Raw genomic sequence first — 17,884 nt, 5'->3', positions numbered from 1 at the left:
TGATAGGCCACAACGTGAACGCTTCTTCCATGGCTGCAATCATCTTTACACCAATTGATAGGGAGGTTAGACCTATATGGTGGGAGGGTTTGATGGGTGCCCACAGCCTATACAATGAGGGGTAGACCACCTGTAATGTATTTGCTTCATGGGTTTTTTGCTTAAGAATTTATAGCAACACATTATTATTAAGAACATGGTATTGGGGGTAATGTATTGACATGGATAGAGAACTGGTTGGCAGACAGGAAGCAAAGAGTGGGAATAAATGGGTCCTTTTCAGAATGGCAGGCAGTGACTAGTGGGGTGCCGCAGGGTTCAGTGCTGGGACCCCAGCTACTTACAATATACATTAATGATTTAAATAAAGGAATTGAATGTAATATCTCCAAATTTTCAGATGACACTAAACTGGGTGGCTGTGCGAGCTGCGAGGAGGATGCTAGGAAGCTGCAGAGTGACTTGGACAGGTTAGGTGAATGGGCAAATGCATGGCAGATGCAGTATAATGTGGATAAGTGTGAGGTTATCCACTTTGGTGGCAAAAACAGGAAGGCAGATTATTATTTGAATGGTGACAGATTAGTAAAAGGGGAGATACAACGAGACCTGGGTGTCATGGTACATCAATTATTGAAGGTAGGCATGCAGGTACAGCAGGCAGTAAAGAAAGCAAATGGCATGCTGGCCTTCATAGCGAGGGAATTTGAGTATAGGAGCAGGGAGGTCTTACTGCAGTTGTGCAGGGCCTTGGTGAGACCACTCCTTGAGTATTGTGTGCAGTTTTGGTCTCCTAATCTGAGGAAGGACATTCTTGCTATTGAGGGAGTGCAGCGAAGGTTCATCAGATTGATTCCTGGGATGGCAAGACCGACATATGAAGAAAGACTGGATCGACTAGGCTTATATTCACTGGAATTTAGAAGAATGAGAGGAGATCTCATCGAAACATATAAAATTCTGATGGGACTGGACAGGTTAGATGCAAGAATAATGTTCCTGATGTTGGGGAAGTCCAGAACCAGTCCTGCGTGGAACTGAAATCCATATGCATTACGATGTCCAAGCCCCCAGATAACATCACCATGTTCCAGTTCTTCAGTGGGATTGAGAAAAAGCTTAAAGAATCTCTGTCAAAGATGCCCCCGAATCATGTGGATAAACCTCTGCTGAAAAAAAACACTTGGACCACTTCACTGGGACAAATTAGAAGCCATCAATCAAATCCTGGTTAATGAATATGAAGTTCGGCGAAAGATGTTGCTGAAGTGTATGGATGTAACCATTCAGTCTAAGGATAAGGGGTGAGCCATTTAGGACCGAGATGAGGAGAAACTTCTTCACTCAGAGAATTGTGAACCTGTGGAATTCTCTACCACAGAAAGTTGCTGAGGCCAGTTCGTTAGATATTTTCAAAAGGGAGTTAGATGTGGTCCTTACGGCTAAAGGGATCAAGGGGTATGGAGAGAAAGCAGGAATGGGAAGCAGGAGCAGGAAGTTGCATGATCAGCCATGATCTTATTGAATGGTGATGCAGGCTCGAAGGGCAGAATGGCGTACTCCTGCACCTATTTTCTATGTTTCTAGTTGGATTATTAGCAAAAGGTTTAACAATCGCAATACACATTACCAGTTCATCCACCAGGCTCACAACTACCTTTCTCATCGTGGCTCCCCCGAACCCAACTGGCTGGGGTTTTATTGAGTCTTGTGAACATCACGTGACTGGCTAAGCCACTCCCAACTCAACAGCTCGATAACTATTTTAAGTAGAAACATTAATACAAGTTAAAGGGGCACTAAAAGTGACACAGTAAACAAATTAAACATTGGATGTTAAAATAAATCAAATTAAAATTTGGTTGCAGAGGGTGATGATGTACTCCAGTCCCTCCGGCACCCACCTCTCGCGGAAGGCCGCGAGCATACCGGTGGACATTGCGTGCTCCATCTCCCGGGACACCCTGGCTCGGATGTAACTGTGGAAGAGAGGCAGGCAGTCGGGCTGAATGACCCCGTCGACCGCTCACTGCCTGGAACGCCCACTGCCTGGTCCATGCCCAGGAGCAGGCCCACGAGGAGGCCTTCCGACTTGCCCGCTCCTCTCCGCACAGGGTGCCCAAAGATCAGGAGCGTGGGACTGAAGTGCAACCAGAATTTGAGGAGCAGCCCCTTCAAATATTGAAAAAGGGGTTGCAACCTCACACATTGAACATAGACATGGAACACAAACTCCTCTAGATCACAGAAATTGCAGGCGGCCTTGGAGTCCGTGAACCGACTTAAAAACTCAACAGCTTTACAACTATTTTGTTGTATCCTTTAATCAAGTGCCCCCTGAGTAAAGGGGGCGGGGGGTCACACTCCAAAACATTTTCAGGTGCCCCCTTGTTTTTTTTTTCTGAGGGCACCCAAACACAAATTATACAAGTGCCCCATGGCTAAAAGGGGAGGAGGGGGCACTAAAACCAACAAACGTAGACAAATTAACCTTGAAACAAGTGGTTAAAATTAAAATTTGGTTGCTGGGGGTGATGATGCACTCCAGTCTCTCCAGCGCCCACCTCTCGCGGAAGGCCGCAAGCGTACCGGTGGACACTGCCTGCTCCATCTCCAGGGACACCCTGGCTCAGATGTAACCGCGGAAGAGAGGCAGGCAGTCGGGCTGAACGGCCCCCTCGACTGCCCGCTGCCTGGACTGGCTGATGGCCCCCTTGGCCATGCCCAGGAGCATTCCTACGAGGTCAAAGGCTCTACAACTCTTTTTGGGGGCAAACATAAACATTAAATCAAGTGCCCCCCAATCTGGGGGACACTCCAAACATTCTTCAGGCCCTTTTTTGTGTTTTTTTGTGGGTTTTTTGTGCTTTAAAATCATAAATTTTATAAGTGCCCCCTATAAAAGGGGAGGGGGACACTAAAACCTGGCAATTAAAACAAATTAAACTTTAAAACATATAAAATCAAATTAAAATTTGTTTGCCGGGGGTGATGATGCACTCCAGTCCCTCTGGCGCCCACCTCTCGCGGAAGGCCGCGAGCTTACCGGTGGACACCGTGTGCTCCATCTCCAAGGACACCCTGGCCCGGATGTAGGCGCAGAAGAGAGGCAGGCAGTCAGGCTGAACGGCCCCCTCAACCGCCCGCTGCCTGGACCGGCTGATGGCTCCCTTGGCCATGCCCAGGAGCAGTCCTATGAGGTCAACGGCTCTACAAACTATGAGCATACTCACAGGCGCATACATTCCATCACCCACACCCAACGGACACAAGCATCCCGCTGGATGTCAGCCCAGAATTCAGAGCTCCAGTTTCCAATCATCGGGATGGCCTGGAGCAGGGTACGGATTGTGCACCTACTGATCCTAGAGACAGGAATGATACCACTGAACCAGCAACTCACTCCCTCGTGAACGTACTAGAAACAGGCATTGCCGTTACACTTCTGTCATTAAGCTCTAGGTGTTAGCAATGTCACCAAACTGTTACTGAATCGTAGCAACAGGAAATAGTTGTGATAAACATGTAGCTGTGAAAATTCTGATGTATAGATCAATAGATGCTTTGGGATGTATTTTTCCAGCAAGAACGAATTAATAGCATACAGAATGGAACACTTCAATTACATTTTTTTCTTCCTTTAGCACAAGCTACTCAAAGGGTCAATGTCCTTGTCAACCACTTAAAATAACCTTGGCAGTGGGAGTTGCAGCAGCGCGACAGTCGGATGGAGCAGCTTGGAATCGAGCAGTAATGGTTGGGCAGGAGAGTGCAGCAGGTTGTAACAGAGGACGGGCAGCTTGATTAATGGCAGTATGGGTTGAGTCCTTCGAGCTGCAGCCTCCAATTACAGAACAGTGTTACAGCAGCTTTTTTAATATGAATATATATTAAGTGGAAGCAAAATCCAGGGAGTGTTTTTTATTCAAAGTGTTGCCCGAGTGGCTATGTAAATATATATGTACAGGAAAATAGTTTACATAAATATAATTATCTAAATATATATGTAATAGACACACACACACATATATACATATATATAAATACTAGTCAATCTTCCATTGCGTTGCACCTGGTCAGTCAGAGAATATGGTCACTCTCTTGCTTGCCTCTGATGCCTTTGTGTTGCTGATTCTCCATTTCTCCTTCTCTTTCGTGCCACTTCTCTTCTCTCTTCTTCTTTTTGCTTCTCCTCCTACCCTCTTCTGCCCCTGTCTTTCTCCTCTTTCCTTTCGGTGGGAGGTGGTAGGTATAGTGATGATGGGGCGGGGCAATGGCTATCAACTGTACTTGGGGTGGGGTTTCAAAGGAAAGTGTAGCCCTCACAACTTCCTTTCCATACCCTCCCCCAATTATTTATGTTAACCCCCTCATTACTACCCCTGCCTCTTTCCCTTTTAAATAACCCCAATTATTCTCCCATTCTGCACTGTCACTCACCGCATCCTTAAGACCACCATACTTTCACGCTCACCCCCCATAGTTGGGCACCCAGGGCAAAGGCCCCCTCACCCGCAATGAGTTGCCCTCCTGCCCTCTCCCACCTCCCCTCCCTTCCTATCTTTAACATCTTCCTTTCAAAATTCAACTTTTTTAAAAAAGCTATGGAATTAGATTGAAGAAAAAGATGCCTGTATGCTTCCTCTCTATTTGTGTCTTTTTGTTCATGTCTCTCTTTGTCTCATTGGTGTTAGAAAATAAATGATATATGATCAGTTGTACGTTGAGGTGCTGAAGGATTGGTTGTTATAGAAGCTCGTACATCCGAAGAAGGAGCATGCACTTGTTATATTTTAGTTGTTCTATGAAATAAGGAGAGTGTTTTTTCTTTATTCATTCTTGGGATGTGGGTGTCGCTGCCAAGGCTGGCATTTATTGCCCATCCCTAGTTACACTGAGATGGTCATGTTGAACCTTCATCTAACGTTTGATACATCTGACTGACTCGCTTGGCAGCAGTTAAGAGTCAACCAGTTCTTGACAAGGTGGATGCAGAGAGTATGTTTCCATTGATGGGGAAAGACTAGAACTAGGGGGCATGATCTTAGAATAAGGAGCCACTCATTTAAAACAGAGATGAGCAGGAAGTTCTTCTCTCAGAGGGTTATAAATCTATGGAATTTGCTGCCTTTGAGAGCTGTGGAAGCTGGGACATTGAATATATTTAAGACAGAAATAGACAGTTTCTTAACCTATAAGGGGATAAGGGGTTATGGGGAGCGGGCGGGGAAGTGGAGCTGAGTCCATGATCATATCAGCCATGATCTAATTGAATGGCGGAGCAGGCCCGAGGGGCCATATGGCCTACTCCTGTTCATATTTCTTATGTTCTAATGTTCTAACCACATTAGGCCACACTGTGTGAGGTTGGCAGGTTTCCTTCCCTAAAGGGCATTGGTCAGCCAGTTAGATTTTTCCAACAATCCGACAGCTTCATGGTCACTTTCATAACAACTTATATAACACCTTTAATGTAGTAAAGCATCCCAAGGAGATTCACAGTTGGGTAATCAGACAAAAATTGACACCAAGCTAAAGAAGGAAACATTGGGACAAATGTTCAAATGCTTGGTCAAAGAGGTAGGTTTTTAAAAGCAGCTTAAAGGAGGAGAGGGAGGTGGCGAGGCAGAGAGGTTTGCCGAGGGAATTCGAGAACTTAGACGGCTGAAGGCATGGCCACCAATGGTTGGGCGAAGGATACACAAGAGTTGGAGGAATGCAGAGTTTTTGGAGGGTTGTAGGGCCAGAGAAGGTTACAGAGATAGGAAGGGGTGAGTTCCTGGAGGGATATGAGCAAGAGAACGAGAATTTTAAAATCAAGATATTGGTAGACTGGAAGCCAATGCAGGTCAGAGAGCACCTGGGGTGATGAGTGAATGGGACTTGGTGCGAGTCTGGATACAGGCAGCAGAGTTTTGGATGAGCTCGAGTTAATGGAGGGTGGAAGATGGGAGGCCGGCCAGGACAGCATTGGAATAGTGGAGTCTGGAGGTAACAAAGGCATGGATGAGGGTTTCAGCAGCGGATGAGTTGAGGCAAGGGCAGAGACGGGCGACGTTATGGAGGTGGAAGTAGGTGGACTTAGTGATGGAGAGGATATGGGGTCAGTAGTTCAGGTCAAATAGGACACAGAGGTTGCGAACAGTCTGGGTCAGTCTGAGACAGTGGCCAGGGAAGGGGATAGAATCAGTAGCTAGGGATGATACCAGCTTTTTTATGTCCAAATTTTTCAAAAGTTGAATTCAAATTCTAAAACTGCCATGGTGGGATTTGAACTGCCAATCTCTGGATCATCAGTCCAGGCTTCTGGATTACTGGAGCAGTAATAAAGCCTGCCTAATCCACAGGGATCAGTGTAAGGAGATCTTGATTAACTCACACACCATCCACCAGCTCCCTTTCTGATCAGCCCACCAGATATCACAGCATCCCTCAGTAAGATAACTTATAATTACAGCTCGCAACGGGATGTAGTTTTCTCCGTACTTCATTTTGTGATGGTAAAAGTAGCTTAAGTGGATTTCAAGGGCGCATTTTGAACAAAGTATTAACCAAATACTGAAGCCAGTGAACACTCTTAACAGTCAGTTTTGAAAGCTTGCAGAGCATAGAGCAGAACTGTAGACAGACACAGTGACAAATGTCCACCCAAAACAATAGGAATACCGTGTGTCGTGGCCCACGTTTCCGATCTCTGCTCCAAGTGGGCAAAGCTCCCTGCGATAGTGCGGAGCCAAAAAGGATATGTTATGGAGGTGGAAGTAGCTAGTTTTTGTGATGGAAAGGATATTAGGCCAGGATTAGATAAGATGCTGAGGCTGTGAGTGGTCGGGTTCAGCCTGAGACACTGAACGCAGGGAAGAGATGAAATTGTTGGCAAGGATGCAAAGTAAGTCTCCATTGAAGCCATTGCTAAAGGTGCTCGAGCAGCATTCAGATAGGTAATAGTAGAGCTAGTGTGTGCGGTTTGTGGAGCTCGGTAACAGGAGAGAGGCACTGGAGCAGGATCATGTGATCGACCATGGAGAGGTTGAGGAAGATGAATGGGAACAATGCTCTTACCATCATGGAGGACATTGTTAACCACTTTGATTAGGGTTATTTGAGTACTGTGAGAAATATGCAAACCACACTGGAGGAGTTTGAACAGGGAGTCATGGGAGAGATATGAAGACTGACCCTATATCTATAGACAGGAGGTAGAGATTGCCCTCCACCCGAAACGGGGTGCAACTACCGTTTTTTAAGGTTTTTCTCCGCCCCAATCTATGGGACGGAGATACCAGAGAAATTCAGCACTTTGTTTTTTTCCTCCATGGTGAGGTGTTCCAGTTGAGTGAGGGGCAGAAATGCCCTCACAGTGGGCCTGCATCCTGATCAGTCATCAGCGCCGCACTGATGCATCACAACGTCTCCCCCCTTCAGTTAAAGGGGAGAGCCACTGCGAACTCTGCAGATATTTTAGTTAGGTCCACTGGGCCACCAGGGAGGGTTTCGGCCCAAGAGGGGGTGCCAGGCTGCCTGTTGGCGGCCCGGCCAAACCTCGGGACATAATTGTCGGGACGACCTGGCAATCGGCCGACCCAAAAAAATAACATGGTGGCTGTGGCAATGCGCCCTCTCTTTTAAGGGCAGCCACGCCACCATTTCAGAGAGCGTGCAGAGAGACAGCAAAAAGCTGACGGGGGCACCGGCCAGTGGCGGGGCCTCTCCCATGGGGAAATTTCGGGTAAGGGGCAGTTTCGCGAGGACAATTTCGCAAGGGGGTCCTTGCCAGTCGGAAAGGGGTCAGCGCATGCAGCTTCTGCCACAGGGGCAGGAAATCCCAGTCTCCACCAGTTCCACCCTCGAGTGGTGCCAGCATAGTATATACACAGTGAAAACCTTATTGATAGTACATCAAGTAACAAGTCTACATCTTATGCAACTATACAGTGACTACACAGAGAGTATAACTATAGCCTGCATATATAACAGATGCATTGTAGATATTGGCTGGTATAGTTATGAAATATGGTTGACCAATTAATTCATTCAGTTTGCGTACAATCTGTTCTGTCACAGCGCCGCACTGAAATTAACACATCCACACGAAATGAGTCACTTCCTAATGGTCCATTTTCTGTCTCTCTCCTCTCCTCAGATGCATCAGAAGACCGGTGGGCGAAGAACAACATTTTCCCAGCAGTGGCCCCCACTCTGAAGGGAGCAAAGGTGGCCCCCCCGAGCCCCACCCTCGGCACCACAGCTTGGAGCAAGCCAGGAGCGGCGCCCTGTCACTGGAGCCTGTCATCCGTCGCCATGATCACAACGCTGGGGCTGCTGCTGTGTCATTGGTTGTTATAGTTGCGCTGCATTGTGGGTACACCTGCCCGCTTTTATTTATCCAGTATTACAATCGTCACGCAGCTTATTTTGTTGTTGGAGGCCAAGTGATGCATTAGGATCTGTGTTCTTGTAATATAGGTGAGAGCTGCAATATACTATAGCAAACTGTGGTTCTAGAAGGGTTTTTAAGCAAAACGAATCATGTGAAAAATGTACATAGTTTGTAAAAAAAACAGTAGATTAGTAGGTAAAGGAACTGCCCAGACTACAGATTCTTTATCCCTTTGGGTGTGAATTCTGTGTACAGATGCCTTTCACCCTGGTGCTTATTTCTAAGGCACTACACTTCTCTTCAGTGTAAACTACTATGACTAAGGCCGAATATATCTTCTTACTTTGCGGCCTGCTCCTTTAATTGTCTGCCTAACCCTCAGATTTATCAGCCAGTTTCCCTGGTGAGTAGGTACACCCGAAAATTGTTACAGGGCTTGACAGGGTAGATGCAGGGAGGATGTTTCCTCCGGCAGAGGAGTCGAGAACCAGGGGTCACAGTCTCAGAATAAGGGGTCGGCCATTTGGGACAGAGAAGAGGAGAAACTTCTTCACTCAGAGGGTGGTGAATCTTTGGCATTCTCTATCCCAGAGGGCTGTGGAGGCTCAGTCTTTGAGTATATTCAAGGCAGAGATCAATAGATTTTTGGACATTAAGTGAATCAAGGGATATGGTGACAGTGCAGGAAAGTAGAGTTCAGGTAGAAGATCAGCCATGATCTCACTGAATGGCGGAGCAGGCTCGAGGGGCCGAATGGCCTACTCCTGCTCCTAATTCTTATATTCTGACATGTGTGGCACTGAGCCATAGGCCAGGAAAGCCTCAACTTTAATCCCCAGCTAGCCAGATGGGATCGCATTTTGGGGCATCATTATTCAGGGCTTCATTGCTTCTAGACTGGGGAAAGGATGGGGAAAATCAGCCAGAGTTTCCGACTCCTGACTGTTATACAGTGAGTCCCACTGGAAAATGTATGGGTGTGCACTGGCCACAAGGGCGAATGGATCCAGTGATAACTTTAAGGATTGAGGTCAACCGATTTTGACTTCATCGGAGGGGGGCCCCTAACCCAACCTGTGTGGGTGGGGGTGTTTCAAGGCAACACCCCCCTTCCATTTTGCCATCAATGTCAGGCTCGGCTATGATCCATGTATTGCCCCTCCCAAACCTGGCACTAACTGGGCTCGTTCTCGATTGAATGGCTACTGAGGACTTCTGTAGAGCTGAACCTTTCACCAAAACCTTGAGGAGTGAAGGGCAAAAAAGCTGAGGCGGAAGCTTTCCTTTAATCAGGTATTTTTGGTGAGGGGAGGGGTTTATATTATTTACAATGATGTTTTTAATGATTACTCAATTGAGGATCAAATTTCGTGAAGGCCATTTCCTGTCTCGATTTGGACCTTGGGATCTAAATAGATACCTATAGTTGGGTGTATTCTCTGTTGTAAGCAAACTTTGGTTTTATTTGTAACCCGAACCTGTCCTTGAGAAAAGGAGACTGATTCTGTGTTACATAAGAAATAGAACTGAGAAACGGTTGTAATCCTATCAAGCTCTTTCTCCTCGCAGCACCCTCAACCAACAGTTACCCTCAACCAACACGACCAAAACCAGATTATCTGCTCATTTATCTCATTGCTGTTTGTGGGGTCGCTGTGTTGCAGTCAAGGTTCATCATGCTGTCTTATTCTCTCCGAGCACCTCAAACTGGGGATCCCCTCAGTCACGCACCCTTTCTATCCTGCAGTCAACCACATTTCAAAAACCTGCCGCTTGGTGCCAGCTAATCAGGGGTGAGGTAAACAACCAAATAATCTGCTTTTAGTGAGGGATAACTATTGGCCAGGACACCAAGGAGAACTATCCTGCTCTTCTTTGAAAGAGCGCTGAGGGGAGCCGACAGATAAATCCCGATTTTTGTCTTTGGGATGAGATGTTAAACCGAGGCCCCGTCTGCCCTCTCAAGTGGATGTAAAAGATCCCACGGTTCTATTTTGAAGAAGAGCAGTTATCCCCGGAGCCCTGGCCAATATTTATCCCTCAACAGCGGCACTAAAAGCAGATTATTTGGTACCATCACATTGCTGTTTGTGGGATCTTCCTGTGCACAAATTAGCCAGCGCATTTCCTGACAGTACGACAGTTACTACACTTCAAACGTGCTTCATTGGCTGTGGAGCAGTTTGGGACACCCTGAGGTCATGAAAAGTGTTATACAAATGTAAGTTTACACATCGTCTATTATCTGAAGATCTGCAGTTTACATTTGAAATGCCGCTGAACGACAGTATTCTTCAAACTTTATCTGTATTCCTCGGCCACATGTGCAGTGCAGATGGTTGTTGAAGCAGCGGGCCGGCCTTCTCCCTGCTCGCAACTCTTTCCCTCTCCCGCGCTCTCCACCAGTTTCATGTCCACCGCCTCATTGCAGCTGCAGAGAATGGGTGGGAACCGCTTTACGATCGCATCTGGCTGTGCCAACTACCTCCGATAAAGCAGTTTCCCTTGCTCCCCGTGAAGGTCGGGTCAAACCCATCCCTCAGTGTGGGTGAGCACTTGAGCTCAGCCAAGGCGGACATGCCCCTGCCATATCACCATTCCACTGCTATCTCCTGTCGGCATGCAGATGTTGTTGGGAGTTGCAGTGCCAATGGTTCACCAGATGTTGATGCCCTCAGTTCATTACATCACCCAGTTATTAAAAAGGGCGGAAAGCTAGGCAGCCTTTGCTTTAGAAAAATACGTCTTTTTCAGATCAAGTGTTCAACAAGAACGCTTTGCGGCCTCAGCTTAGGTTTCACTCAATGCCCCATGCACAACCAGAGGCTCCTATTGGGGTGCACACAGCTGGTTATATGATCCACAGCTTCATACCTTAAAGGGACACTCTAGCTTTGGAGCAATGTGAATTCCTTGATTGTACCATTAGTTGTTTTGTGTGAGAGGGGGAGGTACTTCGTTCCCTCTCTCTTTAGTGGGTCAACTCATGTAATGAGGGGATGGACAGATGGAGGTGAAAATTCTTCACTTTTTTAACTCTCTCTCAACATTTCGCCTCAAGCGAGTTGGTTGAACAACACCTCGATTAAAAAATTATCATCCTCGTTTTCAAACCTCTCCATGGCCTCGCCCCTCACTATCTCTGTAACCTCCTCCAGTCCTACAACCCTCCGAGATGTCTGCACTCCTCTAATTTTAGCCTCTTGCACATCCCTGATTTTACTCCCTCCACTGTTAGTGATCAGCCATCAGCTGCCTAGGCCCTCAGCTCTGGACTTCCCTCGCTAAACCTCTCTGCCTCTCTACCTCTCTCTTTCTCTAAGACCTTCCTTGTAACCTATCTCTTTGACCAAGCTTTTGTCCTAGCTTCTGCCCTAGGGGTCAAAATTGTTTTTTTCTGCAGCATCCGCTAGCGCCTCCAGAGAGGCGTGAAACACATTTCGCCCAGGAGGGGGCGCAACCGGCTCCCGTGAAGATGCGCAGGAGTTAGCGGAGTCGCTACCACGGTCACGCCCCAGGTCACCATGCAACCGGCGATGATGTCATTGCCATGTGGCCCGCGAAGCTGCCGCGACGGTGTCAGTATTAGCCTCAAGGGTCACGAACCGGGCCGACATCCACTCACCGGGCGGAAATTAAAGGGGAGGTCTCGAGTGCCCCGCGACGCCATCTTGGCGGTTTTGTCAAATCAATGGTCGGCCAGACTTCTTGGCCACTTGCGTGGTCCAGGCGGCCATCATGCAGCCCGGCACTCTGTTTTGGGTGCCGGGCTGCGGCATCGGCACCACGCTGCCCTGGTGGCCCAGTGGAGGCATTCAGAGGCCCGTTAGAGTGCGCAGCGGCCCTCCCCTTTAAGCGAAGAGGAGGGGCATTGAATCGCGTCAACCGATCGTGTCCCAGCATCGCCCCGGGACCCACCCCAAGAGAAAGTAGAGCGTGCAAGATTGTGCACCACTTCCAGTGAGGGGTAGCAACCACAATTTCGCGGCAGGGGCGGGACTCGCCTGCCGGGCACAGGAAGTCCCGCCCTGAGCTAGTGACTGCTCCCAATTGGGGCGCTGGGGAATTTCTCCCCCTTGTGTCTCCTTACATGGGGGTTGAAAAGGAATTTCCTCCTCCTGTCTAATCCTGTGTATTTGGGGAAGATTTGCTGACAGGAGATGGTGTTTCGCCCAATTCCGATGAGAGTTGTGTCTGGTTGAAGCAGGCTGCCGTTTAAAATCTACTCATTTGTACTTAAGCTGCTAAACGTGATCTGTCGGTTTTAGTCAAACACTCACGCACAAGCTGACAGTCGGTAGGAGATTCTACTGAATGATTCTCTGTGGTCTTGGACTGACCAACCAAACCAGCTGCTCATGGAGACAGGAAAAGCACATCGTCCCATAGGCTACTCTTCTCCCACTTCAAACATCCAGACTCTCTTACATGTTAACCGTGGCTCAGTGGGCAGCACTCTTGCCTCTGAGTCGGAAGGTTATGGGTTCAAGTCCCACTCCAGAGACTTTGAGCACAAAGTCTAGGCTGGTGCTCCAGTGCAGTGCTAAGGGAGCTGCAGTGTTGGAGGTGAGGTTAAACTGAGGCACCATCTGCTCTTTCAGGTGGATGTAAAAGATCCCATGGCACTATTCGAAGAGCAGGAGAGTTCTCCCCAGTGCCCGGGCCACCATTTATCCCTCAACCAACACTTTAAAAAAAGAGAATAAGCTGGAAAACACCTAAAAAGCAGATTATCTGGTCATTGGAACATTGCTATTTGTGGGAGCTTGCTGTGCAAAAATTGACTGCCGCATTTCCCACATTACAACAGTGACGACTCTTCAAAACTACTTCATTGGCTGTAAAGCGCTTTGGGACATCCTGAGATCGTGAAAGGTGCTATATAAATACAAGTCATTTTTCTTTCTCCCAAGCTCCGAGCACGTCGCCCTGCTCCCTGCGTTTGAATTCGTCACTTGGTGGTGTCCTGCATTGTGGGCCCCAGCTTCTCACCTGGGTTCATAACTGAGCTCTGGTGCAGCGACTCCTGCCCGCCTGTGTGTTTCCGTGTGGATGGGTGCACGTGCCAAATTAAATCAGTCAATCTTCTCCAACATGGAGGACTTCAAAATGCACTGTTTTACTATAATATATTGCAGCTTTAAAAGAGTTTCCGTCAAAACTAAATGATAAAATTGTATTTGCTACATATTACAGGAAGAGGAAGAGTAACAAGTTAAAAAGAAACACTTGCTTCAATACACAAGCAGCAACATTGCCGTTTCACTGCTACACAAAAACCCTGCTGGCTGTACAACTGTACTCTCTATGACTCCTGAAGTTAAGGAACTGTCTGTTCAACTTCCTTTAACAAAGAAAACAATTTTGCCAATAAAATTAATTATTTTATACACAGTATTTAACCCATATTATCATGTATGCCGGCAGTGATTAGGAAAGCAAGGTCTGTAGATCATGGCTGACAATATACCATCGTGTAAATTCAATGATTCAGTGCTCCCACTGGGGAGACGTACTGACAGGAGCACCTATCGGAGATAGGGCTATATCACCGCGGTTCCGGTTCTCCAACTTTGGATGCAGCCTCCTACTTTTAGTGTGGGGTTGCTGGATCTACCTTTATTTGGCAACCTCTTGTGCAATTCTGCCTCTCCCCCCCGCCCCCCCAGCACCAAAAAGAGTCCATGCCCTGTGTTGAACTGGTTGCATTACTTACACGAGATCCCAATGCAATCTTGGTGCCCACGGAGGAGCCAATCAAGTGTGGCGTTGCGACTGGCCGTGTGTAAGCAGAAAGTAACTACGTTGGGGATTGGGTGGCACGGTGATTTGTAATGCTGGCCTTGCATCTCGGAGACCTGCGTTCCAATCCAACCCGCGCCATTGGGACAACTGTCTCCCCCTCCACGCCTACTGCGAGTGTCTGAAGTGAAATGAGTTGGCAGTAGGCTGAGTCTAGTTCCTAGTTCGCGCAAGTCCACAGCATGAAACTGTCCCCAATTTAACCTCCAATTATCAGTTTCACTCAGAGAGGCTGATGTGGGAAATGGAAACGTCAGGTTGGTGCAGTATTAGACCAAGGAAAAGTGGTCACACAACTAGCTGGGAGACTTGGCTCGTGGCACACATTTATTAGTAGATTTTTTTCCTTTGGCTACAGGTCGGGCGGACAATTTTCATTTACCGTCTCCAAAATAGTTCCGTGTAAACCCACCCGGAAAGGTCAGATGCTAATAGCACTCAATTATCTGGTCTGAGCTCAGTTCTATAATTATTCACAGCCTCCAACATATCTAGGGATGACTCAGGTGATGGAAGAAATTTAACAAGATGAAAACAATTAAAGGGAGTGTGACAATGGTGGAGGGGTGGCACAAGTATTCAGAAAGCTTTCTGAGCACCTGAAAAGGCATCTCAACCCATCATCAATTTTTGCCACAGCTGGAGGAAGAAATGGCTGGACAAAATGAAGGAGCTCTAGGTAGAGGCATGCGTCTGCATCAGGTGATGAAGCAAGTTGGCAGCAGATCTCATTGATGTGGAGGTGGTGCTGTGTTAGGTGAGTTAGAGGATGGTTGCTCCTCCATGCCACTCCACAGCACCATCCCATCGGTCAGCACTGCAGCATGCCTCCGAGAAGGAATTTCAGGCCACAGCTGATCGCAACTGCATATGCCAGCCCTCTGCAGCATGGCGGCCGCATGTGCCCTTGCGGCAGGTGGCATAGCTTGACATTTACCTCCCCTGCTCACTCAACCCAAACACGCTGCTCACCCATCCCCCCCCCATTGACCCATCCCCCTCCCAACTGACCCATCCCCCTCCCCACTGATCCAGCCCATCCCTCATTGATCCAGCCCCCCCACAGACCCAGCCCCCTCCCCACTGACCCATCCCTCTCCCCACTGACCCAGCCCACCCCCCTCCCCATTGACCCAGCCCATCCCCCTCCCCACTGACCCACCCCCCCTCCCCACTGACCCAACCACCCCCCCCCACTGACCCATCCCCCTCCCCACTGACCCAGCCCACCCCCCCACTGACCCAGCCCACCCACCCCCCTGACCCATCCTCCTTCCCCCCCCCACTGACCCATCCCCCTCCCCACTGACACAGCCCACCCCACCCCCCACTGACCCAGCCCATTCCCCCCCACTGACCCATCCTCCCCCACACTGACCCATCCCCCTCCCAACTGACCCATCCCTCTCCCCACTGAACCATCCCCCCCCCACTGACCAAGCCCATCCCCCCGCCACTGACCCAGCCCCTGAGATGACTGGTACTCGCAGCCTTCCCATGTTGCGTGCCATGTCCTGCAGCATGTTTGGTTGTATTGTGGTGCGTGCAACCAACCTGCCAATGCTGGCTCTTCGTCACCTTCGCATGCCTCAAGCTGTACCAAGTACCATGGATGAACGGAGATCAGATGGCAAGCCCAGATCCCTGACCCCAAGCTCCTCCATGCCAAGCAGAGCTGCTCTGATCATGAAGGCATGGCTACCATGGTCAAGTCACGTGGTGCGAATGTCTCATGAACAAATCCAGGGAAGATTGACAAATGGGAAGCGATTTTGTAGTGATCAACGAAAGAGATATAAAGACTGCTGAAAAACGACTGTGTAAAAGTGACAAAAGACCTCCATAAGTGGGAACAACTTGCTAAAGATAAGAGAACATGGCAAGAACTAGAACCAGGGGTCACAGTCTCAGAATAAGAGGACGGCCATTCAGGACTGACATGAGGAGAAACATCTTCACTCGGAGGGTGGTGAATCTTTGGAATTTTCTACCCCAGAGGGCAGTGGAGGCTCAATCTTTGAGTATATTCAAGACAGAGATCGATAGATTTTTGGATATTAAGTGAATCAAGGGATTTGGGAAAGTGCAGGGAAGTGGAGTTGAGGTAGAAGATCAACCATGATCCCACTGAATGGCAGAGCAGGCTCGAGGGGCCGAATGGCCTGCTCCTGCTCCTAATTCTTATGTTCTTACATTATTATCTTATGAAACCTTCCATGAAGGCACCTCCTACTATGAGGCCCGTCATATTGCTGATGCTGAATGTAAATGCTAACTGAGGAAGTCTCGCTTGAAAAAGCATGATCTCCAACCAGGAGCACCTGGGTTCCACCATTCAATCTGCGGACGCTCATTCCCAGCAAAAACGGGTCTCGTCAGTCAGCAAACAACTCACTGCAAAACATGAGATGGTATTCTGGCTGTCTTCGCTATCGAAGGTCGAGTGATGACCATGTAAGGTATGACATGCTGTGATTGACATGCTGTGATTGGGGTGTTCCTGAAGAACTTTCCGTCTGGCTAATCAGACATTCACGTACTGTTGCATCACAAAAGCACAATTGTTTTGCTTGTTTGTAACCTTACCCCATGACATGGAATGATACGTGGATCCCCTTGGGCCCTATCCCCTGTAAAGTGATCGGTGTTCTCAGTATTTACAGCTTCATTTGTTGATTGAGATCCTCAGTACTCGGTTTCCTCCACTGCTTACGTGCTGGGTCACTTTCGAAGACATCTTGGAACTCAAGGCTTCTGGTGATGACAGTTTCGATCGCAGGCATTCCCTAAGCGCTGTGATGTGGACTCTGATGTAAATAGTGGTCCTGTATTGTTGCTCACAGGTAGTCTGGGGTCTGGAACACTGTTGTGATGCTTAGCTCCCTACCCTGGCCTGTTCCTTTAAAGGCCTCTGCTCAGTTTTGCATACCAAAATGGATTGCTTTTATTTCTGAGATGTTTTGCCCTAACACAGGCTCAAACTAGTCTGTATATATGAAGCCTGATGCTATGAAACAATGATCATGGAGCCTCCCTCTGTAAACTGACTATAACTGTTACCTGGAAAAGCTCATTAGGCCCAACAAACCAACCCTCATTTTGATTGATCTCATCGTCACAACCTCTCGTCATATCCTCTCCTTCTCTTGGGCCCAACATTGTAATTTGGACCCCTCATTGTGATTTGGACCCCTCCATTGTGATTTGTCAAAATCCTGCATCCAGCGAACAGCTCTGACACTTCAAATGTCACATTTAATTACAGAATCAATGCAATCTTTTAAAGATTAGAGCTAGGCCATTTCGGAGTAAAACCAGGAAGCACTTTTTCACACAAAGGGTATTGGAACTCTGGAACTCATTCCCCCCAAAATGTGGATGCTGGTGGTCAATTGGAACTTTCAAGACTGAGATTGATAGGTTTCTTTTAGGGAAGAGTAGTGTAATGTATCTGATTCATGGGTTCTTAGCTTAAGAATTCATAGCAACATATTCCTATTAAGAACTAGTTGGTTTATTAACTAAAAGTTTAACAATCACATTACACATTACCAGTTCACCAGGTTCAGAACCCTCTGCCTCATCGTGGATCCCCCGAACCCAACTGGCTGGGGTTTTATTGAGTCTTGTGAACATCACGTGACTGGCTAAGCCACTCCCAACTCAACAGCTCGACCAACCCGTGAGCATACTCACAGATGC

General features: G+C 48.0%; 1 protein-coding gene across 2 annotated transcripts in view; it reads left to right on the top strand.

Moving 5' to 3' along the window:
- gpc5b (glypican 5b) overlaps positions 1-13,768 on the top strand; it is an 829,244-nt gene extending 815,476 nt beyond the window's left edge. The window contains exons 9-10 of one of the 2 annotated variants that reach the window (XM_070883293.1): positions 8,144-8,358; positions 13,577-13,768. In XM_070883293.1, the coding sequence (XP_070739394.1) occupies positions 8,144-8,346 (203 nt within the window). In that variant the 3' untranslated portion in view covers positions 8,347-8,358; positions 13,577-13,768. Of the gene's footprint in view, positions 1-8,143 lie in introns of both variants that reach the window. The other variant, XM_070883292.1, reaches the window with a different exon arrangement.
- Positions 13,769-17,884: the final 4,116 nt, after the last annotated feature.

The sequence above is a fragment of the Pristiophorus japonicus genome, chromosome 6 (assembly GCF_044704955.1).
Source record: "Pristiophorus japonicus isolate sPriJap1 chromosome 6, sPriJap1.hap1, whole genome shotgun sequence".
Lineage (NCBI taxonomy): Eukaryota > Metazoa > Chordata > Chondrichthyes > Pristiophoridae > Pristiophorus > Pristiophorus japonicus.
Note: the sequence above shows the minus strand (reverse complement) of the source record. Positions and strands in the feature narration are given on the sequence as shown.